Below are 27,088 nucleotides of genomic sequence, written 5' to 3'. Positions count from 1 at the left end.
CTTTGCTTTCTGCCATAAGGGTGGTGTCATCTGCATATCTGAGGTTATTGATATTTCTCCTGGCAATCTTGATTCCACCTTGTGCTTCATACAGCCTGGCATTTCACATGTTGTGCCCTGCATTTAAGCTAAACAAGCAAGGTGACAATATACAGCTTTGATGTACTCCTTTCCCGATTCAGAACCAGTCCACTGTTCCATGTCCGGTTCTAATTGTTGCTTCTTGACCTGCATACAGATTTCTCAAGAGGCACGTCAGGTGGTCTGGTATTCCTATCTCTTTAAGAATTTTCCAGTTTGTCATGATCTGTACAGTCAAAGGCTTTGGCACAGTCAATAAAGCAGAAGTAGATGTTTTTCTGAAACTCTCTTGCTTTTTTGATGGTCCAACAGATGTTGGCAATTTGACCTCTGGTTCCTCTGCCCTTTCTAAAACCAGCTTGAACATCTGGAAGTTCACAATTCACATACTGTTGAAGCCTGGCTTGGAGAATTTTGAGCATTACTTTACTAGCATGTGAGATGAGTGCAATTGTGTGGTAGTTTGAACATTCTTTGGCATTGCCTTTCTTTGGGATTGGAATGAAAACTGACCTTTTCCAGTCCTGTGGCCACTGCTGAGTTTTCCAAATTTGCTGGCAGCACTTTCACAGCATCATCTTTCAGGATTTGAAATAGCTTAACTGGAGTTCCATCACCTCTACTAGCTTTGTTCATAGTGATGCTTCCTAAGGCCCATTTGACTTCGCTTTCCAGGATGTCTGGCTTTAGGTGAGTGGTCACACCATCATGGTTATCTGGGTCATGAAGATCTTTTTTGTATAGTTCTTCTGTGTATTAGCAAAATAGAAACAGACTTACAGATATAGAAATAAAACTACTGGTTAACAGTGAGGAGAGCTAAAGGGTACGGAGTTTCTTTTTGAGGTGATGAAATGTGCTGCTGTATTGATGATCGCGTATATCCGTGAATAAAATAAAAAACATTGAATTTTCTGTTCTAAATGGGAGAATTTGATTGTATATGAATTATATCTCAATAAAACTCTTTTCTAAAAAGAATAGACATGTCAGGTTGCTTGGGAAATGATCTGCCTTGCTTGGTAAAATTAGACCCTTTCCCATGCCTTGCCCTATTTATTCATCTCTTCCATCTGCCTGTTCCTGAGTAATTTCCTTTTATAATCAACTGGTAAATCTAGTTAGTAAAATGTATCTCTGAGTTTGGTGAGCCTCTCTAGCACAGTAGTTGGACCCTATTAAGGGGCTGTGGGAAACTGACTAGCCAGTTAGTTGGCCAGAAGCACAGGTGGCAGAACCCTGTGATGTGGGTCTGAAATGGAGGAGATGAGCCACGTAGCACTATGGAATTGATGCTGTCTCTGGGTGGACAGTGCCAGAATTGTTCATTGCTTGGTGGTGTTGGGAAAGATGCACATAGGGTCTGTGTGTTAGGGATCGCAGTTCATGTCAGGAAGGTATTCATGGTCTGCACTGTAGAACAAGGACTCTGTGGTAGCAAATAACTGATGGAAGAAAAGCCAACCAGACTGGAGTAAAGCAAAATGTTTGGTGTCATCTTGACTTTATGTGCCCGTTGTTTCTCTGCCCACTAAAGACAAATCATGGGTTAAATTATGTGACTTACCCCATTTTGTTTTGTGTTTTTAAATACCAAGGCTTTTCAACTTGACACTAAATTCCATATGATATTTTCATTAAAAATGCCACACAACTGAGGCATGATTTTGACACTCTCTCTGCTTGTCAATTTTTTTGTCCTTTCTTGAGATGTGCTGTTGCTGGGGCTAGAACTCATGACCTTACAATTGAGGAGTTATATATATGTTTTTTAAATAGTTTAATACTTGTAAGAAGTTGCAAAAATAGTACAAACAGTACACGGAGTCCCTGTTTAACCTTTACCCAGCTTCTCTCAAGGATAATATCTTACAAAACCTTAATATATATAAGGAAATTGACATCAGTGTGATATTAACTCAAAGACAGACTTTTTTTGGATTTCTTCATTTTTTTTCTTAAACATCTTCTCTCTCTCTCTCTCTCTTTTTTTTTTTTTTTTTGGTAGTGGTGGAATGGGGGAGAATTGGGGATAGTTCTAAGAAATTTGGGCTTCCCAGGTTGTGCTAGTGGTAAAGAACCCGCCTGCCAATGCAGGAGATGTAAGAGATGCAAGTTCGATCCCTGGGTCAGGAAGATTCCCTGCAGGAGGGCTCGGCAACCCACTCCAATATTCTTGCCTGGAAAATCCCATTGCAGAGGAGCCTGGTAGGCTACAGTCCATAGGGTCACAAAGAGTCAGACATGACTGAAGCAACTTAGCACGCACTAAGAAATTTTCTTACATATATGGATTTATATAACCTGCCCACACAATCAGGGTCCAGACCTGTTTCATCACCACAAAGAAATCACCTCACGTTACTCCTCTACCTCTGTTATAGCCACACGCCTCCCTAATGCTTAACCCTGGCAACCACTGTGCTCCCTCTGCGATGGTGTCATTTTGAGAATATTTTAGAAAGGGAATCTTACAGTCTGTAACTTTTTGAGATTGAGCCCTTCCCCAACAGTAATGCCCATCACCAGTGGTTTCATGTTTTAATCATATGTTCCTATTTATTGCTGAATAGGATGAGTAGTATCTGTCAAGCTGGGGCTTTTTGATTTGTTCGGTTTTTGTTAAGACCAAACTCAGAAAGACCACATCAGTAGCTGAGTAGATTCCAGAACTGGGAGCCGCTGTGCTGAGCCTGGGGGCAGGGGGATGGGCAGCAGGGCAGACTCTTGGGTAGAAAGCAGAAGGGAATCCCGATCAGAGGTAAAAGCTGTTCTGCATGCCCAGACCAGGAGAGTGAGCTCTGTGCAGAGGTGCGCCAAGGATCAAAGTCAAGGTAGGAAAGGAAGATTAGGGGGACTGGGGCGGGGGGTTGGGGGGGTTGGTAACCTAAAATCTCTACCTGTCCCTAGCTAACCCCAGGGCCTCAAGCCCACTGTTCTCCCAGAGTCTCCTGATATTGTTTCTGCCCTGCGGTATCTTGGGTTCATATCAGGCCCAGAATAGAAATGAAGATAAGTGATAAGGGTGTGAATACCCTCAGAGGTAAGAGCTTTGGGCTTTTATTTTTTTCAAAGTAAAGGAAATTTTTGTCATTTGACCTCACAGGTGGCACAACAGTGTTCCACACCCCTGCACTGTGGCACCTAAGGTGATTCCAAAGTCTTTTAAAGTCAGCGAAGAGGAAGAAAGTGGAAACTGGGTTTCTTAATTCCAAGTTTGTTATTAGAACCCAACAAACCCATATTTGAGTAGTTAAATCTCTTTACTTAGCCCAGATCTGATTGTAAAGTAATAGAAGGAATGGAGCTTGCAGCAAGTCAAAATAAAAGGCACCTTTGTGGGGTCATCATTTGATCTTATGGTAAGTAAATCCTGCAGGTATCTATGAGGTGGGGTCCAGCCATTAGACAGCTGCACCTGTTAAATGCTGTCTCAGAAAATGCTTCATTGGTTATTTGCTCCTCACTTTCAAGATTTGGAATTTTGCAGTGTGTGGGCCCACATTTATCTTCCTTGCAAAAGATGACAGAGATCTTTTGGATTTACACTAACAACAGAGCCCTTGTTGTTCAACAGACCTCATTGTTTTGGACACCACCGGCCAAGCTTTCTGCAGCAGAGCTCTTTGCCCACTTATATAGAGTTCAATAATCAAGAGTCAAGTTTGCCAGTTAAAAGGTTCTTCTAAAAGGGCATGCGTGGGCCTGAAGTTCCATGACACAGAAGGTCTCTCTACTTGATGGACATGATGCAAAGTTAGAACACTGGAAGGAAGTTGAGTCTCGTGAATGAGTTGTGAGGCACCGTGAGGCCCAGCCCTCAGCCGGCCCTGTGTGTATCTGTGCTTAGTCACTCAGTGGTGTCTGACTCTTTGTGGCTTCCTGGACTGCAGCCCGCCAGGCTCCTCTGTCCATGGACTTCTCCAGGTAAGAATACTCGAGTGGGTTGCCATTCCCTACTCCAGGGGATCCTCCTGACCCAGGGGTTGAATTCCTGTCTCTTGCATCTCCTTTATCTCCTGCATTGGCAGGCATAGTCTTTTACCTGGGAAGCCCATAATTACATGTAACCTCTTCTGCAGAGCTTAAGACATTCTCACATTTGATCATATTACTGGAAAGAAAAACAGACTGGGCTGCTAAGCCTGTTTTATGACCAAAGAAACAATGGTAATACTGACACAGTATTAGCATGTGAACCTGTACCTTCAGAACCTAGCAAGTTTACTTTATGGAATTCTAGTCCTGTTATAAAACTAACTTTAAGACCGTCAAGTTTGGGCTAAGTTTTTCATCTGGAAAATGAGTAATTTGACTCTATATCTCATGTCCTTTCCACCTCTATATCTTCCTAGACCTTGTGTCTTGGTGGCCTTGAATGTGACTGATTAGTGTAAAGGGAAAAGCCCCAAGTTGCCATGACTTGCAGAGTTGAGTGCATGCATTCATATTGTTTCTGTGAGCTAGAGGAAGACAGCATTAGCTTGTCTTTCCAAATGGTAAAACCCAGATAATAATAGTGGTGAATACTTGCATAGGTTTTGTTGTTGCTGTTGAGTCAATAAGTCCTGTCCAGCTCTTTGTGACCCCATGGACTACAGCACCCCAGGCTTCCCTGTCCTTCACCATCTCCCAATAGTTGTTGGGAGCTTCATGTCCATTGAATCGATGATGCCATCCAAACATCTCATCCTCTGTCACCTCCTTCTCCTCCTCTCCTTAACCTTTCCCAGCATCAGGGTCTTTTCAAATGAGTCAGTTCTTCATATCAAGAGGCCAAAGTATTGGAGCTTCAGCATCAGTCCTTCCACTGAATATTCAGGGTTGATTTCCTTTAGGATTGACTGGTTTGATCTCCTTACTGTCCAAGGGACTCTCAATAGTCTTCTCTAGCACCACAGTTCAAAAGCATCAATTCTTTGGTGCTCAGCTTTTTTATGGGTCAACTCTCATGTCCAAACTTGACTACTGGAAAAACCATAACTTTGACTACACAAAACTTTTGTTGGCAAAGTGATGTCTCTGCTTTTTAATATCCTGTCTAGGTTTGTCATAGCCTTTCTTCCAAGAAGCAAGTATCTTTTAATTTCATGGCTGCAGTCACCATCTGCAGTGATTTAGAAGCCCAAGAAAATAAAATCTGTCACTGTTTCCACTTTCTCCCCATCTATCTGCCATAAAGAGATGATACCAGATGTCATAGGTTTTACTATGCACCAGAAATCATTCTGAGCAGTTTATAAGATTTACATGGTGTTATCTTATTAGTAACCCAGTGAAAAATGTACCATTATTATCCCTGTTTTACAGACAATGAAACTTATGCCCAGATAGGTTAATTAGTCTCTCCAAGGTCACATGGCTAATAAGTGTCATCTGGCTAGAAGGCATGCAGCCCTCCACTGAGTGGTTGGTGGTGAAGAGTCTTTAGGCCCAGGAGTTGGAGTCAGTCTTTACTGACTGAGTCATTCCTAGGCTTAAAAAAAAAAATCCTAACCTAGATAATGCACTTCACACCACTTTTGGGTCCTAAAATGATAGGGGAAAAATAAGTCACTATGGGACAGAGAAAACCGCTTTTACGTTTGAGGCAGAATCCATGGAATCCACATTCATGCTGTCCAGACCCTTTCTTAAAATTTACACGATGATGATATGTTGTTGTCCAGTAGCTAAGTTGTGTCTGACTCTTTGCGATTCCATGGACTGCAGCACGCCAGGCCTCCTTGTCCTTTACCATCTCCCAGAGTTTGCTCAAATTCATGTCCATTGAGTCAGTGATGTCATCCACCCATTACATTTCCTCTAATTGCTTTCTGCTTGAAATGGATGGCAATAAGTCTCGGTAGGACATATTGGTAAAAGAGTCCCTGAGTTTCCTGTGTAAATGATCCCAGTGCCCCGGGCTTCCTGACCCTGCATATGAATCATGGGCTTCTAGGCAGAATCAAAATCCTTGGGCTCAGAGTTCTTAATCCTAGATCTGACTGCCCTTCACTAGAGGGTTCCTGCCAGTGCAGCCTTTTTTCGCTCACCCTGACCTCCAGGACTCTATACCCCATGGCCCTGAAACGCTGTGCTTCAGCAGACTCACCCCCTTGCTCACCCAATTACCAGACCCCCTCCTGGCTACAACTACTCACCCTGGGTCCCATTCTCAGCTTGGATATAGGTCATCAATAATGGTTAAACCTCCTGTAATCACATTGGCCAGACACAAAAGCAGGCGGTCAAAAAAAGCAGAAAGTGTAGAAGAGTCCATAATTTGTAAGAAATGCTCATGTGTTCTAGATCAATAAGGAGTAATTATGTAAAAATGTATTCCTCAATTCCTCATCTCCTTTTGAACTGGTGTCATGGAGACTAACAGATCTCTCTGACCGAAGCCTAGTGCTCAACCACAGGTCCGCCCTAGGAGGTAGCTGTTTCTCTTCATACTATTTCTGAAGCCCTCAAGCTCTGCCAGCCACTCTCTCACTTTCTTAGTGTCCTAGGGTGAATATATCTTTCCTTCCTCATCAGACCTCACCTTTCTTTCTCCTAAATTATATTCTAATAAGTGGGCACTGTAAAGTTCAGAGAACAATGGTTCTCAACAGATTGTCTCATAAAATATAAAACAATCTCCCTCTCCTGAAAATATGTTGGCTCTAGGGGTTTTCAGTTCAGTTCAGTCGCTCACTCGTGTCCAACTCTTTGCGACCCTATGGACTGCACATGCCAGGCCTCCCTGTCCATCACCAACTCCCGGAGTTTACTCAAACTCATGTCCATTAAGTCAGTGATGCCGTCCAACCATCTCATCCTCTGTCATCCCCTTCTCCTCCCACCTTCAATTTTTCCCAGCACAGGGTCTTTTCCAGTGAGTCAGTTCTTCACATCAGGTGGCCAATATATTGGAGTTTCAGCTTCAGCATCAATCCTTCCAATGAATGTTCAGGACTGATTTCCTTTAGGATGAACTGGTTGGATCTCCTTGCAGTTCAAGGGACTCTCAAAGTCTTCTCCAACACCACAGTTCAAAAGTATCAATTCTTCAGTGCTCAGCTTTCTTTATAGTCCAACTCTCACATCCATACATGACTACTGGAAAAACCATAGCCTTGACTTGATGGACCTTTGTTGGCAAAGTAATATCTCTGCTTTTTTTCTTCCAAGGAGTAAGCGTCTATTAATTTCATGGCTCACTCACCATCTTCAGTGATTTGGGAGACCAGAAAAATAAAGTCAGCCACTGTTTCCCCATCTATTGCCATAAAGTGATGGGACCAGATGCCATGCTCTTTGTTTTCTGAATGTTGAGCTTTAAGCCAACTTTGTAACTCTCTCTTTCACTTTCATCAAGAGGCTCTTTAGTTCTTCGCTTTCTGCCATAAGGGTGGTGTCATCTGCATATCTGAGGTTATTGATATTTCTCCCAGCAATCTTGATTTCAGCTTGTGCTTCATCCAGCCCGGCATTTCACATGATGTACTCTGCATATAAATTAAATAAGCAGGGTGACAATATACAGCCTTGACGTACTCCTTTTCCTATTTGGAACCAGTCTGTTGTTCCATGTCCAGTTCTAACTGTTGCCTCCTGACCTGAATATAGGTTTCTCAAGAGGCAGGTCAGGTGGTCTGGTATTCCCATCTCTTTCAGAATTTTCCACTGTTTGTGGTGATCCACACAGTCAAAGGCTTTGGCATAGTCAATAAAGCAGAAATAGAGGTTCGACTGGAACTCTCTTGGTTTTTCGATGATCCATCGGATGTTGGCAATTTGATCTCTGGTTCCTCTGCCTTTTCTAAAACCAGCTTGAACATCTGGAAGTTCATGGTTCACGTATTGCTGAAGCCTGACTTGGAGAATTTTGAGCATTACTTTACTAGTATGTGAGATGAGTGCAATTGTCTGGTAGTTTGAGCATTCTTTGCCATTGCCTTTCTTTGCAATTGGAATGAAAACTGACCTTTTCTAGTCCTGTGGCCTCTGCTGAGTTTTCCAAATTTGCTGGCATATTGAGTGCAGCACTTTCACAGCATCATCTTTTAGGGTTTGAAATCACTCAACTGGAATTCCATCACCTCCACTAGCTTTGCTTGTAGTGATGTTTCCTAAGGCCCACTTGACTTCACATTCTAGAATGTCTGGCTCTAGGTGAGTGATCACACCATTGTTATTATCTGGGTCCTGAAGATCTTTTTTGCATAGTTCTTCTGTGTATTCTTGCCACCTCTTCTTAATATCTTTTGCTTCTGTTAGGTCCATACCATTTCTGTCCTTTATTGTGCCCATCTTTGCATAAAATATTCCCTTGATATCTCTAACTTTCTTGAAGAGATCTCTAGTCTTTCCCATTCTGTTGTTTTCCTCTGTTTCTTTGCACTGATCACTGAGGTAGGCTTTCTTATCTCTCCTTGCTGTTCTTTGGAACTCTGCATTCAAGTGGGCATAACTTTCCTTTTATTCTTTGCTTTTCACTTCTCTTCTTTTCACACCTATCTTCTTTTCACACCTATTTGTAAGGCCTCCTCAGGCAGCCATTTTGTTTTTTTGCATTTCTTTTTCTTGGGATGGTCTTGATCCCTGTCTCCTGTACAGTGTCACGAACCTCCATCCATAGTTCATCAGGTACTCTGTCAGGTCTAATCCCTTAAATCTATTTCTCACTTCTACTGTATAATCATAAGGGATTTGATTTAGGTCATACCTGAATGGTCTAGTGGTAGTCTGTACTTTCTTCAATTTAAATCTGAATTTGGCAATAAGGAGTTCATGATCTGAGCCACAGTCAGCTCCAGATCTTGTTTTTGCTGACTGTGGAGAGCTTCTCCATCTTTGGCTACAAAGAATATAATCAATCTGATTTCAGTATTCACCATCTGGTAATGTCCATGTGTAGAGTCTTCTCTTGTATTGTTGGAAGAGGGTTTGCTATGTTCGTTTGCTATGACCAGTGTGTTCTCTTGGCAAAACTCTGTTAGCCTTTGCTCTGCTTCATTCTATACTCCAAGGCCAAATTTGCCTGTTATTCCAGATGTTTGTTGACTTCCTACTTTTCCATTCCAGTGCCCTATAATGAAAAGGACATCATTTTGGGGTGTTAGTTCTAGAAGGTCTTGTAGGTCTTCATAGAACCGTTCAACTTCAGCTTCTTCAGCATTACTGGTTGGAGCATAGACTTGGATTACCCTGATGTTGAATAGTTTGCCTTGGAAGCAAACAGAGATCATTCTGTCGTTTCTGAGATTGCATCCAAGTACTGGACATGGAACAACAGACTGGTTCCAAATAGGAAAAAGAATATGTCAAGGCTGTTTATTGTCACCCTGCTTATTTAACTTATATGCAGAGTACATCATGAGAAACACTGGGCTGGATGAAGCACAAGGTGAAATCAAGATTGCCGGGAGAAATATCAATAACCTCAGATATGCAGATGATACCACCCTTATGGCACAAAGTGAAGAACTAAAGAGCCTCTTGATGAAAGTGAAAGAGGAGAGTGAAAAAGTTGGCTTAAAGCTCAACATTCAGAAAACTAATATAACTGCATCCAGTCCCATCACTTCATGGCAAATAGATGGGGAAACAGTGACAGACTTTATTTTTGTGGGCTCCAAAATCACTGAAGATGGTGACTACAGCCATGAAATTAATAGACGCTTACTCCTTGGAAGGAAAGTTATGACCAACCTAGGCAGCATATTAAAAAGCAGAGACATTACTTTGTCAACAAAAGTCCATCTAGTCAAGGCTACTGTTTACCAGTGATAATGTATGGATGTGAGAGTTGGACTATAAAGAAAGCTGAGCGCTGAAGAATTGATGCTTTTGAACTGTGGTGTTGGAGAAGACTTGAGAGTCCCTCGGACTGCAAGGAGGTCCAACCAGTCCATCCTAAGGGAGATCAGTCCTGGATGTTCATTGAAAGAACTGACATTGTAGCTGAAACTCAAATACTTTGGCCACCTGATGCAAAGAGTGGATTCATTGGGAAAGACCCTGATGCTGCAAAGGATTGAGGGCTGGAGGAGAAGGGGACAACAGAGGATGAGATGGTTGGATGGCGTCCCTGACTCAATGGACATGGGTTTGGGTGGACTCCGGGTGTTGGTGATGGACAGGGAGGCCTGGCGTGCTGCGGTTCATGGGATTGCGAACATTCAGACACGACTGAGTTACTGAACTGAACTGAACTGATGTGAAGAGCTGACTCATTTGAAAAAAAACCCTGATGTTGGGAAAGATTGAAGGCAGGAGGAGAAGGGGATGACAGAGGATGTGATAGCTGGATGGCATCACTGACTCAATGGACATGGGTTTGGGTGGACTCTGGGTGTTGGTGATGGACAGGGAGGCCTGGCATGCTGCGGTTTATGGGATTGCAAAGAATCTGTCCCAACTGAGGGACTGAACAGAACTGAACTGCATTTTGGACTCTCTTGTTGACTGTGATGGCTACTCCATTTCTTCTAAGGGATTCTTGCCCTCAGTAGTAGATATAATGGTCATCTGAGTTAAATTCACCCATTCCAGTCCATTTTATTTCGCTGATTCCTAGAATGTTGATGTTCACTCTTGCCATCTCCTGTTTGACCACTTCCAGTTTGCCTTGATTCATGGAGCTGACATTCCAGGTTCCTATGCAATATTGCTCTTTACAGCATCGGACCTTGCTTCTATCACCAGTCATATCCACAGCTGGGTGTTGTTTTTGCTTTGGCTCCATCCCTTTATTCTTTCTGGAGTTGTTTTTCCACTGATCTCCAGTAATGTGTGGGGCACCTACCGACCTGGGGAGTTCATCTTTCAGTGTCGTATGTTTTTGCCTTTTCATACTGTTCATGGGGTTCTCAAGGCAAGAATACTGAAGTGGTTTGCCGTTCCCTTCTCCAGTGGACCACATTCTGTCAGAACTCTCAACCATGACCCGCCCGTCTTGGGTGGCCCTACACGGCATGGCTCATAGTTTCACTGAGTTAGACAAGTCTCTGGCCCATGTGATTAGTTTGGTTAGTTTTCTGTGATTGTGGTTTTCAGTCTGTCTGCCCTCTGATGGAGAAGGATAAGAGGCTCATGGAAGCTTCCTGATGGGAGGGCTTCCTGGGGGTTTTAGGAGTTCTGAAAAGATGTTTCGGGGGCTGCTCCAGTAACAAATTTAACCCCGAAGAGAAATTCCCCTGTTCTGCTCCTCTGTGACTGAGTCTGCCCTCTAGGCATCAGTGCTTCAGTAATTCTTCTGGTGGAAGGTAAATCCTGAGAAACCCTTTTGGTGCTATTGTAGCAGAAAGTACACTAACAAGCTTCCCCCTGTTTTTCACTATTAATTAATGAACTGTTATTTAAGCTCTTGCTGACTTCATAGGGTTCTCATGTCAGTTCTACTAACCGTGTGAAAGAAAAACTTAACGAAAGGGAAACATAAAGTACATTTTATTGCACAAGGTAGATGAAAGATGGAAGCGTTGTCCCATCATACTGTTTACGGGAGAATTCTGAATGTACATTAAAAATGAATTAATGCAGGAGAGGTGTCTGGTTAGTAGGTGGTAAGATTCAGCTAGTGGTTCCATTTAGAAGCATTCTGATTCCCAGACTTGCATGGCGATATGATGGTTGTCATTCCGGTTTACGGGTGTGACGAGATTGGCCCAGATCTCTGTGACTAGTGTGCTGTACTTAGCATCTCAACTTGACGTAATTTTCAGAGGAACTGTCTTAGTTGTTGGCTGAAAACTGTGGCAGGTGGTGGCAGACTAGGATTAAGGGTATTACAAAAACTTAAATAGATGTATTTTATTCCAGGCTTGTCAGTTAGGATTATTGTTTCTTAAGCTGGGAGAACTGCTGGATCAAAGAAGATAGAACAAAACAGATAAGCGCCTCAATAGCAGCAGGGGAATCCATCGCCTGTATCAAAGCATTACCCAATAAGCCAGAGTCTAGGTAAATCCGGTGCTGACTGAAGGTTGGCGATAATAATGTTTGTAATCAGTCCCTTTTTGTGGATGCACTTACCAAAAGGCTACCAGACAATGCTGATACTGCTTGGAAACCTGTCCTGATGACCACAGCACATGGACTTTCAGGGACTTAAGAAAGAAGGGATCGGGTGAATCAGTTTTCTAGGTAATGAGATAACTAGGCTGGTGAAAGAGTGGTGTTGGTTTGTGGAGAAATATTTTGGTTGGTAGGAAAAAAGAGGTTTCCCAAGAGAGTCTGAGATGTCCTCTGGAGGGCTGGGTGGTAGCTGTAGGAAAACAACCGCACCAGCAGCATATGCTGGTCAGAAAACCCTTGCCCGCGCAAATGTTGATGCGACAGTGAGCCTTCATCTCGGTCCCTCCTTATGAAGTCTTCCTGCCTCTGGGGATGTCGGAGATGGGAGGGAATAGTGAAAGACCAAGATAACTTCATAACGCGCTTGCTCCGTTAGGCCTGCCTTTTGTAGCCCTGATGGAAAGAAAGAGGGGCGAGACGGAGAAGCCCTGAACCCTCTGTTTGCCATCCTGCCACCTGCAGCCCCATAAGTCCCCAAGCACAGAGGATGCTGTAGACCAGGGGTCAGCAAACGTTTTCTGTAAAGGGCAAGACAATAAATACGCTAGGCTTTGGGGGCTTCCCTTGTGGCTCAGCTGGTAAAGAAACTGCCTGCAATGCGGGAGACCTGGGTTTGATCCCTGGGTTGGGAAGATCCACTGGATGTTGGAAAGGCTACCCACTCCAGTATTCTGGCCTAGAGAATTCCATGGACTATACAGTTCTTGGGGTCGCAAAGAGTCGGACACGACTGAGCAACTTTTTCACTTTCATGGTTTCTGTTACATATTCTTCTTTATTATAACCCTTTTTCAATGTAAAAAAAAAAATTCTTAACTCACCATTCCTTGCTCTACAAGAACATAGTTTCTCCACCCCTGCTATAGACCTGTACACTCTTGATTTGTTGTTGTTTGGTCGCTGAGTCATGTCCAACTCTTTGTGACCCCATGGACTGTAACCCACTGGGTTCCTCTGTCCATGGGGTTTCCCAGGCAGGAATACTGGAGTGGGTTGCCATTTCCTTCTCCAGGGGCTCTTTCCCCACCTAGAGAGCAAACCCATGTCTCCAGCACTGGCAGGTGGATTCTTTACCACTGAGCCCCAGGGAAGCCCGATCTCCAAATGTGGATGTGGGCTCCTTCCCCGAGCTGGGCTGCTCTTCATTTAGCACGACACTAAGGCTAGAGGTAGGCTGTAGCTGCCTGCTCCATTCCTTCCTGGTCAGCGCACATGCTCACACCCTGGGGATTGCTGTTGCTGGGAGTGTGAGTGTCCTTTGTGTCAGACCTAGGAGACTTGCGTTTTCTACTTGCATCCATGAAACCACTAGGCTATAGCTTCCAAGCAAGGTAAAACCTCACAGTTCTTGAGAGTAGCTGGAGAAGGGGAGAGAGAGGAGAGCAAGGGGGCTGTGGGAGCAGCGGATAATACATGGTAAAACACTACATGGAAGAGAGATGGTCCAAATAAAGGGATCATTTTCCACCCAGCTACATGGCCTCATTTTTAAGTCTCTGAAGTTTCCATTTTGTCCTTCACAGAATCAGAGCTCTGCCTTGCTGAGTGAAATGAGGGGAAGTCTTTGGCTCCCCCAAAGGCTGCAGTTTGCCAAGGACAGTTCAGTTCAGTTCAGTCGCTCAGTCGTGTCAGACTCTTTGCAACCCCATGGACTGCAGCACGCCAGGCTTCCCTGTCCATCACCAACTCCCAGAGCTGGCTCAAACTCATGTCCATCGAGTCAGTGATGGCATCCAACCATCTCATCCTCTGTTATCCCCTTCTCCTTCTGCCTTCAATCTTTCCCAGCATCAGGATCTTTTCAAATGGGTCAGTTCTTCGCATCAGGTGGCCAGAGTATTAGAGTTTCAGCTTCAACATCAGTCCTTCCAATGAGTATTCAGGACTGATTTTCTTTAGGATGGCCTGGTTGGATCTCCTTGCAGTCCAAGGGACTCTCAAGAGTCTTCTCCAGCACTACAGTTCAAAAGCATCAGTTCTTTGGCACTCAGCTTTCTTTATAGTCCAACTTTCACATCCATACATGACTACTGGAAAAACTGTAGTTTTGACTAGACGAACTTTTGTTGGCAAAGTAATGTCTCTGCTTTTTAATATGCTGTCTAGGTTAGTCTGTGTAAGGACAGTTAGGTACCTAAAACATAAATTGTAATCTCCTATTATTCTTTGTTATAAAGTAAAAGGAAATCTGACCATGACTAGGTTTTACTCACATGACCCAGGGATTAAATATAATTAAGTTAAAAAGAGAATCTATCCTTTAAAGTAGGAGGGAATATATATGTATGTGCGTGTGTGTACATATATATGTATATAATATACATATATATGAAAAATTGACACTGAATACAATTGTGAATGTTCAGATATTCATGACAGTCACAATTGTTGAAGTGCAGAGGAAAAATTGGATCTAACATGAACGAGTTAAATAGTATTAAAAGTTTCCCCTACCTTCTAGAAAACTTGGCTTCTGGTATTACTAAGTCCAAATTCATTCTGCTTGCCACACAACAGACCAGTAAATTGAGAGGTAAGGTGTTGGGACAACAAATAGTGACTTTATTCAGGAAGCCCCAAATCCAAGAAGATGGTGGACTAATGTCCTAGAGAACCATCTTACCCATTTCAGAATTCAGGTTTAATGGCAATCCACTCCAGTATTATTGCCTGGAAAATCCCATGGACAGAGGAGCTTGGTAGGTTACAGTCCATGGGGTCACAAAGAGTCAGACGCGACTGGACGACTTCACTTTCACTTTTTCATACTAAAAGGGGAGGGGGTGTGATTGGTTGTTTCAGACTTCGTGTTGTTGGAATCCTCTGTTCTTGCAGCTGTCCACATAGGTCCAGTCCTGATGTTCCTATAAACCTCCAGCAAGACAAATGTTATTCTCCGTTCTACAACTTTTATCTCTTTGTGAATGGGAAAGTGTTATACCCTATACCCTTAAAGGTCAGAGCCTTGAGAATGGCCTGTCCCTTATATTTCAGGCTAAAGGCAACATGCTTACCTCAAAGCCAAAGCAATAAAGCAAAGCTTAAAGTAAAAGAAACAGATCTAATGTGAGTCAGATTTGTTCTTCCCTATTACCATGGGACTTGATTTACTAATGTGATACTCTTAACTCTAATACTGAGTGTTCTGTCCTTTAGAAAAATGATCTACAGTTGTATTTTGTGTTGCTAAACAATTAAGACCTAAAGCCTACATATGTCTATGTCTGTCTGTGTTCAGTTGTGTCTGACTCTTTCCAGCCCCATGGACTGTAGCCCAACAGGCTCTTCTGTCCGTGGAGTTTCCCAGGCAAGAATCCTGGAGTGGGTGGCCATTTCTTTCTCCAGGGGATCTTCCTGACCCAGGTCTTTTGCATCTTCTGCATTCGCAGGTGGATTTTTTACCACTAGCACCACTTGGGAAATCCCTGCATAGTATGTATTATTTCAAAAAGCTGACTTTGGAACTTTTCAATACAACCCAGAAGTTTAACGGGTTAAACTTTAAAGTTTACCTTTAACCCTGAAGTTCTCTTTAGGAAACTCAGTGTTTGGGCCACTGAGAGAGAAAGAGTTGGAATTAATAATGAAGGCAACAGTCAAACTCTGTCACGTTTATCTGACAACAGTCCTGAACCTTTGTCAGCATCTCTCTATTGGGATGGGCGGGGTCAGAGGTGAGTGGGTGATGGCCTCATCCTGAGGTCTGAATCAGCAGGAATATAATGGCAGTCCCTCAGATCCCAGCATGCAACACTGCTCTGCTTATCTACACACACAGCTGGGAGGCTCCAGCCTGGCCCCGAGGAGCAGCTTGTTATTTGTGACAGCCCTGTGTGCACGATGCCCTTTTGCCCCTAGCCCTCCCCCTTCCCCCAGAGAGTCAAAGTTTAACACGTTTAGTCTTATTTGTGCTGTGAGATTTAAGTGATCACTGATGTAACATGTTGCAGGGTCTCAAGACAGGAAAATAGGAGGATCCTGGAGGGTCTCAGTTTGAAGGAGGGTGCTTGTGCAGAAACAACTATGGAAGTGAATCTGCTATCCCATTCCCAAAGGAGAGCCCCGATTCTCTTCCATCCTGCCCCTGAGCTTTATTAATGCACCCCAGTGCGGTGGGCACGCTCCAAAGGATGTGGATTTAGGTCCTGTGCTCTCCTAGGGGTTAATTAATACACTTCCTTGCGGAGAAAGTGCTCTTTCCCTGTTTTCCCTCCTTGTAGTCATGGTCAAGTCTCCCATCTTAGAACCTAATCACCCACGACCACCACCACCCAAAAAACACCCTGTTCTTCATTCCTGCTCCCCATTTACTTAACTTTTCTCTTTCTCCTACTTTGAAAACACACTCATCAAAACCAAAGAAAACCGCCAAAAAAATCCTTCCTGGAATTTTCTAGGAAAAGACTTGATAGGAAGACAGAGAACATTCTAGCTTGTTTCTGCCCACCCACCCCCTGCCCCCTCTGTTCACCAGTGGAATTAAGCAGAGGAACGGGAATGCCTTATTGGATGTGCATGTTATGTTCTTCTTTTGAAATGATTTGTAGTACTGAAAGCATTATTAACAATTAAACCATTTTGATCTCCCTCAAACTGAAAGTGGAGAAATATTTATGATCCTTAATACTATACTCTTTATAATCTCTCAGTGAATGAAATGTTTTTTAAAGTGTTTTAAAACACCTTTTAGATATGGGAATATACCATTCCAGATATGTATTATTATTGTGTAACAAACTACCAAGCTTAGTAGCTTTAAACAGAACCCATTTTATTATATCTCATGTTTTCACAAGTTAGGGGTTTGGACTGGGGTTGGCTGGGTGATCCTTCTGTTCTTGGTGGTACCATCAGAGGTTACTCAGTGGTGTTTAGCTGGCAGACGGACTGTTCTGGAGGGTCCCAGATGGCTGCCATCCTGCCAGGGCTCAGCTGGGTCTGTGGATGATGGCACCTGCCTGTGACTGCTCCAGCATGGCATTCTCAAAGGAGTCAGACTTCTTAGATGGTACCTCACAAGTCCAAGAGTGAGTGTTCTAGTGAGCAAGGTGGAAGCTACATGACCCTTATGACCCGATATTGGAAGTCACACAGCATAACTTGTCATATTCTGTTGGTCAAGTGGTTACCCAGGGTCAAGAAGAGGCAGCATAGACTTCACCTCCTGATGGGAGGAATGGTGAGGACTTTTGGTCACCTTGTATGATCGATCATCTCGCGTGCATGAAAGAGACCTCCCTATTCTGTTCCATGTTAGAAATTCATGTCATGAGCCCTGGCTTAGTAAACTAATTTTCTTCTGCTAGCCTTTTTTCAGAGTGGAATAGTTCAAAATATTGTTCTCACTATTTCAAGTTTTATACTAGTGGCTCCCTGTCTTTTAGATTTTGAAGTGAAATTTAAAATAGGTGGATTGACATAGAGAAACCAACTTTTCATTTTACTAGAGAAGGTCGTTTAAAAAACTAATTGCAACAGCACATATTACTCATTCTACTCATACCACTTTATAAAACAAAAGACACGTTCAATCAAAATAACAGGATGGATTATGCTTAGAATAAATGACTTTCCTTTAAGTTGAATAAATTAATGAAAAAGACATATTATTTTCCTAATTTTTCTCATTTATTATAGGCTAGTGGAAACTTTCTCATGAAACCTGCTCTCTGTATGTACATTTAGGGATCACTGTTCCAGAAAAGCTCTCAAGTGTGCCATTTACCACGTTTTCTTGGGACACTCAAGATCTTATGGTTAGAATTTCAGATTTACATACACAGCTATATGTGAGAGATACTTGGCTCTCAATTAAACCTATGTTAAGCTCAAATGAAATTAACTAGATTTTGCTGATTATTTAAAGTGCCTAGGAGAAGGCAATGGCAACCCACTCCAGTACTTTTGCCTGGGAAAATCCCATGGACGGAGGAGCCTGGTAGGCTGCAATCCATGGGGTCGAGAAGAGTCGGACACGACTGAGCAACTTCACTTTCACTTTTCACTTTCATGCATTGGAGAAGGAAATGGCAACCCACTCCAGTGTTCTTGCCTGGAGAATCCCAGGGACGGGGGAGCCTCATGGGGTGCTGTCTATGGGGTCGCACAGAGTCGGACACGACTGAAGCGACTTAGCAGTAGCAACAGCAGAACAATATAGTCTCACAGAGTTTCAGAATGAGATGCTAGAAGATTTGATACCTAGCAGGACTTAAATTGCAGATTAGTTCTAGAGATAAGACTGATGCACATGAAATACTTACAAAAGAATACAATTCAGAATGTGGGTGAGAATATACAGAAGTTACTCATGAAAGCTAGTTTGGGGCATCCCTACAAAGAATGTGTAGGCAGAGTGCAAGGTACAGGATTTGGATGAGGGGCAAGAGAAGGTTATTTCAGGGAAAGTTAGATGGACAAGGGTACAAAGAGAAGAATGACTATTGTTTAAACATGGAATTTAGAAAAATGGTAATGATGACCCTATATGTGAGACAGCAAAAGAGACACAGATATAAAGAACAGACTGTTGGACTCTGTGGGAGAAGGTGAGGATGGGATGATCTGAGAGAATAGCATTGAAACATGTATATTACCATATGTGAAATAGATGACCAGTCCAAGTTCAATGCATGAAACGGCACTCAAAGCCGGTGCACTGGGATGACCCTGAGGGATGGGGTGGGAAGGGAGGTGGAAGGGGGGTTCGGGACAGGGGGACACACATATGCTGTTTCATGTCAATGGATGGCAGAAACCACCACAATCCAATTAAAATAATTAATTTAAAAAGAGAGATTGAGGGATGGGGGTAGGTCAGTTTTTAACATGCCTTATCTTGGAGAAGAAAATAAAATGGATTCAACATTCTTTGTTCTCTTTTTGAACCATAATATAGTAATTGACTAAAATTCCTACTTTTTTCTTACTCTCAAAGTGATCACATTTTTTTCCCTCCTAATTTGAGAAGCAGATGGCTGACTGCTCATGCTAAACACAAATCATTTATAATAATAAGAAGAAGAATCTGCCAGTAAATAATAGCTTCAGTACTGTGGATCAGTACCTGAATATTTGGGTGACCTTCCCTGAAATACCTGTGTCCTTCTGACAGTTTGGGTTGAGGAGCCCTTGTATGATGTTTCATCCCTAATGACAAAATAAATCTCAAATGTCAAAAAGTGCTGTCCTGAATTCACCTCTGCTTCACCAGCAGGAATGGATTAGGACCAATATCCATTAGTCCAAGGCCAGTCAGTGTTTATTCATTCACGTCCCTGGGCTGACAGCTTAGGTACCTACCTGTTTGAGGAAACAAAAGGTCAAGTTGGAACATCAGAAGTCATCTACTGAATTTTTCCTTTAGATTTTATTGGAGTCAATTACAAGCTATTCTGGTTTTTATTTTCATATCTGCCACCTAAACTTAAACCAAGAGCAACAAAGAAAACGTACGTGCAATTTTCCAGGAGAGAGTTTTGGAGGACTTATGTAATCACGTTCATCAATATTGATTAAGCACAGTGCAATCTTTGAGTCCATTTTCAGACCTATTTTCCTGCCATGCACAGTCACATCCCCAGGGTCCAGAAATGGCCTGAGATCAACTTCAGGAGTCCTTCTCTTTCAGGCCTTTCTGTTGCTTAAAATATCAAAAGATGTAATAAGGGACATCCGTTCAAAATTACTTTCTTGTTCTCTTCCTCTAAAACACCAGTTCCTTTTGGATTTTTATGCTTTATTTGGTCATTGTGCTGATGTTCAAGAGACAGTCCTGAAAAAAATCCTTTTATTGCTGCAGTTACACCTAAAATTGAGACTAATGAATTTCTCGTAAGCCTGTGTTCATGGACTTTCTGGAACTAAGACACCGGGGAGCATCAGCCCACTTCTTGGTAGCAGAAGCCCTTTGCTGTTCTCTGTTCTGTTGTGGTCTCAGGGCAGTGTCCCTGTGCGCGTGTGGCTGCTTTCCTCTGCCCCTCTTCGCCACTCTCCACGCTGGTGTGTTTCTTCTAGCGTTTCTCCCCGGCCAGCGCGGCTGTGCCCTCTGCCCCTGTGACCGGCACTGGCTTCTCCTGCGGCCTCCGTGTCCTCACCGTCCCCCGGCTCTGGTTTCCTGTCCTCTGCTCCCGTCATCACTGCTGCACGGAGACGGCCCCTTCAGGGACCACCAGCGACCTCTTCCAAGACAGGCTCATGGTTTTTCTGAGTTCCCGGCATGGCTACAGGAAAACTTTTCCTCAAAACAGAGATCTGCCCACTACAGCCCGTAGGCTGACTCTGGCCCTTCCCCTGTTTCTGTCAATAGTTTTATGGGAACACGACCCTGCCCATTCGCTTACTTGGTATCTATGGCTGCTTTTGTGCTGTGACAACAGAGTTGAGTAGTTGAAACACAGCATATATCACCTGCAAGGTCTAAAACAGTTACTGTTGGGCCTTTTAGATAGAGCCATCCTGCTCTTAAGCGTCCTAGTAATTTCCTACTAGTATTGATACTTTGATGGCATTAATTCCTCACTAAAGAACCAACCATCAGTGGCTCCCCTTGTCTATGTTACTGTTGTATTGTGCTTAGTTGTGTCCAAGTCTTTGCACCCCCATGGACTGTAGCCTGCCAGACGCCTCTGTCAGTGGGATTTTCCAGGCAAGTATACTGGAGTGGGTTGTCATTTTCTTCTCCAGGGGACCTTCCCCACCCACGTCTCTTGCACTGGCAGGCAGATGAGGATATGCATTTCTTTATTGTTCTTTTAAATTTATTTATTTTTAATTGAAGGATAATTGCTTTACAGTATTGTGTTGGTTTCTGCCATACATCAACATGAATCAGCCATAGATATACATATATCCCCTCCCTCCTGACCCTCCTTCCTCTCTCCCTCCCCACCCCACCCCTCTAGGTTGATACAGAGCCCCAGTTTGAGTTCCCTGAGTCATTCAGCAAATGCCCTTGGCTATCTAGTTTGCATATGGTAATATATGTTTCCATGTTACTCTCTCCATATATTCCACCCTCTCCTTCCTCCCCTATCCCCATGTCCATAAGTCTGTTCTCTATGTCTGTGTTTCCATTGTTGCCCTACAAATAATTTTATCAGGACCATCTTTCTAGATTCTATATATATGCATTAGTATATGGTATTTGTTTTTTTTCTTTCTGACTTCCCTGGTAGCTCAGACAGTAAAGAATTTACCTGCAATGCAGAAGACCCAAATTCAGTCCCTGGGTCACGAAGATCTCCTGGAGGAGGGAATGGCCACCCACTCCAGTATTCTTGCCTGGAAAATTCCATGGGCAGAGGAGCCTGGCAGGTGGGCTACACTTTATGGGGTTGCAAAGAGTTGGACATGACTGAATGACTAACACTTTCGCTTTCTGACTTACTTTACTCTGTATGATAGGCTCCAGATTCATCTACCTCACTAGAACTGACTCAAATGCATTCCTTTTTATGGCTGAATAATATTCCATTGTATATAGGTACCACAGCTTCCTTATCCATTCATCTGTTGATGGAAATTTAGGTTGCTTCCATGTCCTAGCTATTGTAAATAGTGCTGCAGTGAACACTGGGGTACATGTATCTTTTTCAGTTTTGATTTCCTCAGGGTATATGCCTAGTAGTGGAGTTGCTGGGTCATATGGTGTTTTGAACTTTTTTTTTCAACTGATGCTTTTGAACTGTGATTTTGGAGAAGACTCTTGAGAGTCCCTTGGACTGCAAGGAGGTCCAACCAGTCCACCCTAAAAGAGATCAGTCCTGGGTGTTCATTGGAAGGACTGATGCTGAAGCTGAAACTCCAATACTTTGGCTACTTCATGCAAAGAGTTGACTCATTGGAAAAGACTGTGATGCTGGGAGGGATTGGGGGCAGGAGGAGAAGGGGATGACAGAGGATGAGATGGCTGGATGGCATCACCGACTCGATGGACGTGAGTCTGAGTGAACTCTGGGAGTTGGTGATGGACAGGGAGGCCTGGCGTGCTGCGATTCATGGGGTCACAAAGAGTCGGACACGACTGAGCGACTGAACTGAACTGATGGTGGTTTTATTCCTAGCTTTTTAAGGAATCTCCACACTGTCTTCCATAGTGGCTGTATCAATTTATATTCCCACCAACAGTGTAAGAAGATTCCCTTTTCTCCACACCCTTTCCAGCGTTTATTGTTTTTAGACTTTCTGATGATGTCCATTCTGATCTTTGCAAGGTGATACCTCATTGTAGTTTTGATTTGCATTTCTCTAATAATGAGCGATATTGAGCGTATTTTCATGTGTTTATTAGCCATTTGTCTATCTTCTTTGGAGAAATGTCTGTTTAGGTCTTGTTACCACTTTTTGGTTGGGTTGTTAGTTTTTCTGATATTGACTTATATGAGCTGCTTGTATATTTTGAAAATTAATCTTTTGTCAGTTGCTTCATTTACTATTATTTTCTCACACTATGAGGGTTGTCTTTTCACCTTGTTTATAGTTTCCTTTGCTGTGCAGAAACTTTTAAGTTTAATTAGGTCGTACTTATTTATTTTTGTTTTTAATTTCCATTACTCTAGGAGGTGGGTCAGAGAGATCTTTTTTTTTTTTTTTTTATGAGAAGTCCTTTAATCAAAAACTGCTGTGGCAAAACCAATACAGTATTGTAAAGTAAAATAAATGAATTAATTAAATTAAAAAAAAAAAACACACAACTGCTGTGAGACTGGGGCAGACAGGGGGCAAAACAAGGGGCAGAGGATGCCCTGGTGGAGGTAGAACAAGAGGCAACAAGCTTGGCCACAGCTCGCCAGCCCCGGAGGTAACAGCTGCTCCTCTTGCAGGAAGACACTGGGCTCAACTTCAGAGGATCTGGAACTTCTCAGCCAGGTACTGCATGGAGGCTAGTTGCTCCTTAAGGTTGTCTATTTCTCTCTGTAGCACTACACACCGAGGACAGCCCTGCCTTCCGGGTGGCTGCTGCTGCCTTTTCGGTCTTGGGGGACGGTCAGCTGGTTTCTGGTCACCTGAGGGGCCAGGCCCTCTGGGCACGACTTTTCCCTTGTTCATGGCCGCAGGCTCTGAGTTTCCTGAATCCTGCCCGCCTCTGATGCTGAGGTTGGCGCTGCTGGGTTCTCCATGATGCACCCGTGAACAAGATGGCCACGGCCTGTCAGTGGTCAGTTGGCCCTTTGTGACTGGGTCTCTATTTGGCTCGTTGTCTTCTCCCGACACCGGCACTGCTGCCACCGACTCCCGGGCCCGCCTAGCCACGGATTTCTTCCCAGCGCTGGTGTGCTTGGACTCTTTGGCTCCCCAAGGGACCAAGGCATACTTCTTGGACCTCCCAAGCAGCGGGAGGCCGCAGACTGGGGGAAGGTGGCCGGATCCAGGGGAGTGGCCGAGATTCCCTGCCCCCAGGAAGGGAAGGTTCTCCCCAGGGCAGGTTTGGAGACGCCCCCAAGGGATTTCTTCTCCTGGACCCTCTTCCTCCAAGGACTGGACAGAGGCAGCCTGCCTGTAGTGGCAGCTGCAGTAGCTGTAGCTGCTGCTGCTGCTGCTACCCCCGGGGAGCTGGGCAGGCTGCCCCCCTTCCCCCGGAGCACGCTCTGCATTTTCTTAGGGGGTGAGATGTCCTCCTGGTCTGCAACGCCCTGCCTGCCCTGCCTTTCCACAACCGAAATCAATCCTCGCGGAGCTGAGGACAGGCAAGTGCCTGGCACGTTAAGGAGATTCTCCCTGCCTTGGACATTCGAGTGTCTGGGTGTGTCCCCGGGATCCTTGGGGCTGTTCAGCTTGGCCTGGCCTCCGTCTTTGGGATAAATGCTCACCCTCATAGGCTGTATCTCACTGCACTCATCAGAGGACTTGGAGTCAGAGAGCAGCCCGGCTGGGCTTCCTGAGGGGGGCCACTGGCGACCCACAGCCGTGTTCAACCTACTCTTAGTGCCTCTCTTAGGGTTCCCCCAGGCCCGGCCCGCCTTGGGCCCGCCGACGCAGAGAGGGCGGGCCTCAGCCTGTGCCGCTTCCCCACACCTCCGGGCGGCCGCGCCTCGACTGCTGGGACGCGCCTCGAGGTCCCGCAAGGCAGACACTTCGCCGACCGCGTACCTCTCTGGGGACATGTGTCTGCGGACGCCCAGCAAGTCCAGGTCGGTCAGCTGCTGCAGGACGGCCGCCACCAACTCGTCAGGCAGCTGCATGGCATACCCCGTGTTGTCGGCCGGGGAGCCAGGCCGGCCTTCGCGGCCCAACAGCGCCGGCCCTCCCGCTTCCAGCACCGCCCGCTCCAACTCGAAGCCCTCAGGGTCTGGGAAGCCATCCCCGCCCTCACCCTCGTCGCTTCGCGGTGCCCCCGGCTCGGGGCCGGGGTCGGGGCCGGGGCCGGGGTCGGGGCCGGGGCCGGGGCCGGGGCCGGGGTCGGGGCCGGGGCCGGGGCCGGGGCCGGGGTCGGGGCCAGGTCCCCGCGGGGCTGTGGAGCCGGCCTCAGGGCCGCTGGTCTGCTCCCCGCACTCTGAGCCAGAACCCGCTCCCCAAATAAACACCTCATCATCTGGGGAGCTCATGTCGCGATCTGGGTGGCTGCCGGACGTGGGGCGGCGGCGATTTATCAACCGGGTCGCGGTGGCGGCGGTCCAGAGAGATCTTGCTATGATTTATGTTATAGAGTATTCTGCCTATATTTTTCTCTAAGAGTTTTAGTTAAGTGTCTTACATTTATGTCTTTAATCCGTTTTGAGTTGATCTTTGTGTGTGGTGTTAGGAAGTGTTCTAATTTCATTCTTTTATGTGTAGCTGTCCAGTTATCCCAGCAGTACTTATTGAAGAGGCTGTCTTTGCCCCATTGTATATTCTTGCCTACTTTATCAAAAATGAGGTGCTCCTAGATGCATGGGTTTATCTCTGGGTATTCTAGCTTGTTTCATTGGTTTATATTTCTGTTTTTATGCCAGTACCATACTGTCTTGATGACTGTAGCTTTGTAGGATACTCTGAAATCAGGAAGGTTGAATCCTCCAGTTCCATTCTTCTTTTTCAACATTGCTTTGGCTATTCACAGCCTTTTGTGTTTCCATATGACTTGTGAGACTTTTTTTTGTTCCAGTTCTGTGAAAAATGTCAGACAGATTCTTTACTACTGAGCCACCAGGGAAGCATTTGTCTATGTTATTAATTAAAATTGCTTTGACTTGCTTTTTAAGGATTTTCTCTTACTTCCCCAGTTTAATTGTACTTCTCCACATGCCCAACCTGTCCACTGTAACCAGGCTGCGTACTCTGCTCACCTTCTGACCCACTCATTCTGTTCTCCACTCCAGGCCTCCCCCCTCACTGTTGTATATCTGAGCATAAGCAGACATGCCACTCTGCCCATCCTCTGAGTCACATTCTTCCTGGGTGTTCTTCTGAAGCTCAACTCAAGCCCTGCTTCCTTCATGAAGTGTTAATATATCCTGATTATCAATTACATTGATCATTACTTTATGGATTTGCTTGTGATACCTGTACTGCGTTCCCTGTTCTGCCTTGTTGCTATAACATAGTAAGAGTTACTGATACGAAGCTCTTCCTCATGTGTTTAAAATGTGAAGCTGTGTCAGGCCTGCCCCCCCCTTGGACCCCTCTTCTCCATTCATTTTATTGTGACTCATCCCAAGGCAAACTCCCCAGTGTCAGCTTCCACTCTTCCTTGCCTCACCTGTCAAATTCCAAGAACTGTGGGCTCTGACTACTAATAGTACCTCAAGCCTTGCCCCACTTCTCTGAGTCTGCCATGCCGCAGCCTTAGATCAGGCTACCTTCATTCCTTCCCTGGGCTACCTCTCAGTAATATTGCAACAGCTGGTTTCTTTCCAAGGTCAGGGCCAGGACCAGGGTAAGGAAAGTAAGGTGTCTAGAGCACAAATTTAAGGAAGCACTCACTCTCAGGGTTGTGCCGAAGCAGAGTTAGCACTCGAGGGTGAGTGCTTCCTTAAAGTTTGTGCTCAGGGCATCTCAGGGCTTGCTTGCCTCACCCTGGTCTGGACTTTTCCTTCTTCTTCCTTCCCTTGCCCTCCCCACTGCCACCCCTCTGTCCTTACCCCTGTAGTTTATACTCCATAGGGCTATTGAAATGATCTTTTCAGGCATGGATGATGTCCAGTCTGTTTTTTAGTTTCCCAGAGGATAAAGGCTGACTTTTTGGATGGCCTTCAACCTGCCTTCTGGCCCCATCTCTCACGACTGTCACCCTTGCACATGAACTCTGCAGTCTATCCATCCTGAACCACTTAGAGGCCCTTTTGTCTGTGGTGCTATGACACATCTCCAGGTCTTTGAACTCAGTCTTCCTCCCTTCCCTGGAACTCTCCTCTCTCACTTGGAGAATTTTTATTCATTGTTCAGAACTTAGCATGATCCACCATGACTTTCTATGGGGAGGTTTCCAGATCCCCTGGAATTAATTAAGTTTCTCCTTCTTTTTCCCCCTTAAGCAGAATGTACTCACCTTAATTATAGCATGTGTTTCATTTAATGGTAATTAATTTTTTTCAGATTTTTCAATTCCCAGGAAACCAAAGATTCGAAGCCCAGGCTTTATATTAGAATAGTTTGGAAAGTTTGTTTTAAAAGTACTGTTGCCTCAGTTCTACCTCAGAACCAGAATCTCTGGGTGTGGCCTGGGCATCAGTGTTCTTTCCCTTAAATCACCCAGATAATCTGATGTGCAGCCGTGGTCTGGAACCACTGCACGAGGCTGTGAGTTGAGCTCCTGAGAGGGGGGCCTAGTCCCTTCCCTGTTTGCAGCCCTGTCCTCCGCCCTCCCCTTCCCTCATACCCTGAAGGATGTCTGGCTTTTCACAGGAGCTCAACCAAGAGCTGTGGATCAGTGATCCTCTGCTCCATTGGTTGGCCTAGTGATCCATGAAAGGACTTGTCAGTTACCACCTTGCTCCCTCAGCACAGGCCTAGGAATGGAGGACATTTGTGGAGGTAGGGA

General features: G+C 44.7%; 2 protein-coding genes across 2 annotated transcripts in view; one reads left to right on the top strand and one right to left on the bottom strand.

The window, feature by feature from the left end:
• LOC120852605 (synaptic vesicle glycoprotein 2C) overlaps positions 1-27,088 on the top strand; it is a 169,441-nt gene that overhangs the window by 19,144 nt on the left and 123,209 nt on the right. The window lies entirely within an intron of this gene.
• LOC120852604 (uncharacterized protein CXorf49 homolog) lies at positions 22,839-24,674 on the bottom strand. The gene is given in 3 exon segments (XM_040225935.1): positions 22,839-23,486; positions 23,489-24,495; positions 24,574-24,674. Coding segments are annotated over 3 exon segments (1,623 nt in total). The 3' UTR covers positions 22,839-22,971.

This window comes from Oryx dammah, unplaced genomic scaffold (genome assembly GCF_014754425.2).
Source record: "Oryx dammah isolate SB20612 unplaced genomic scaffold, SCBI_Odam_1.1 HiC_scaffold_26, whole genome shotgun sequence".
NCBI lineage: Eukaryota > Metazoa > Chordata > Mammalia > Artiodactyla > Bovidae > Oryx > Oryx dammah.
The sequence above is the reverse complement of the archived record's forward strand: the minus strand, read 5'-3'. Positions and strand labels throughout refer to the sequence as shown.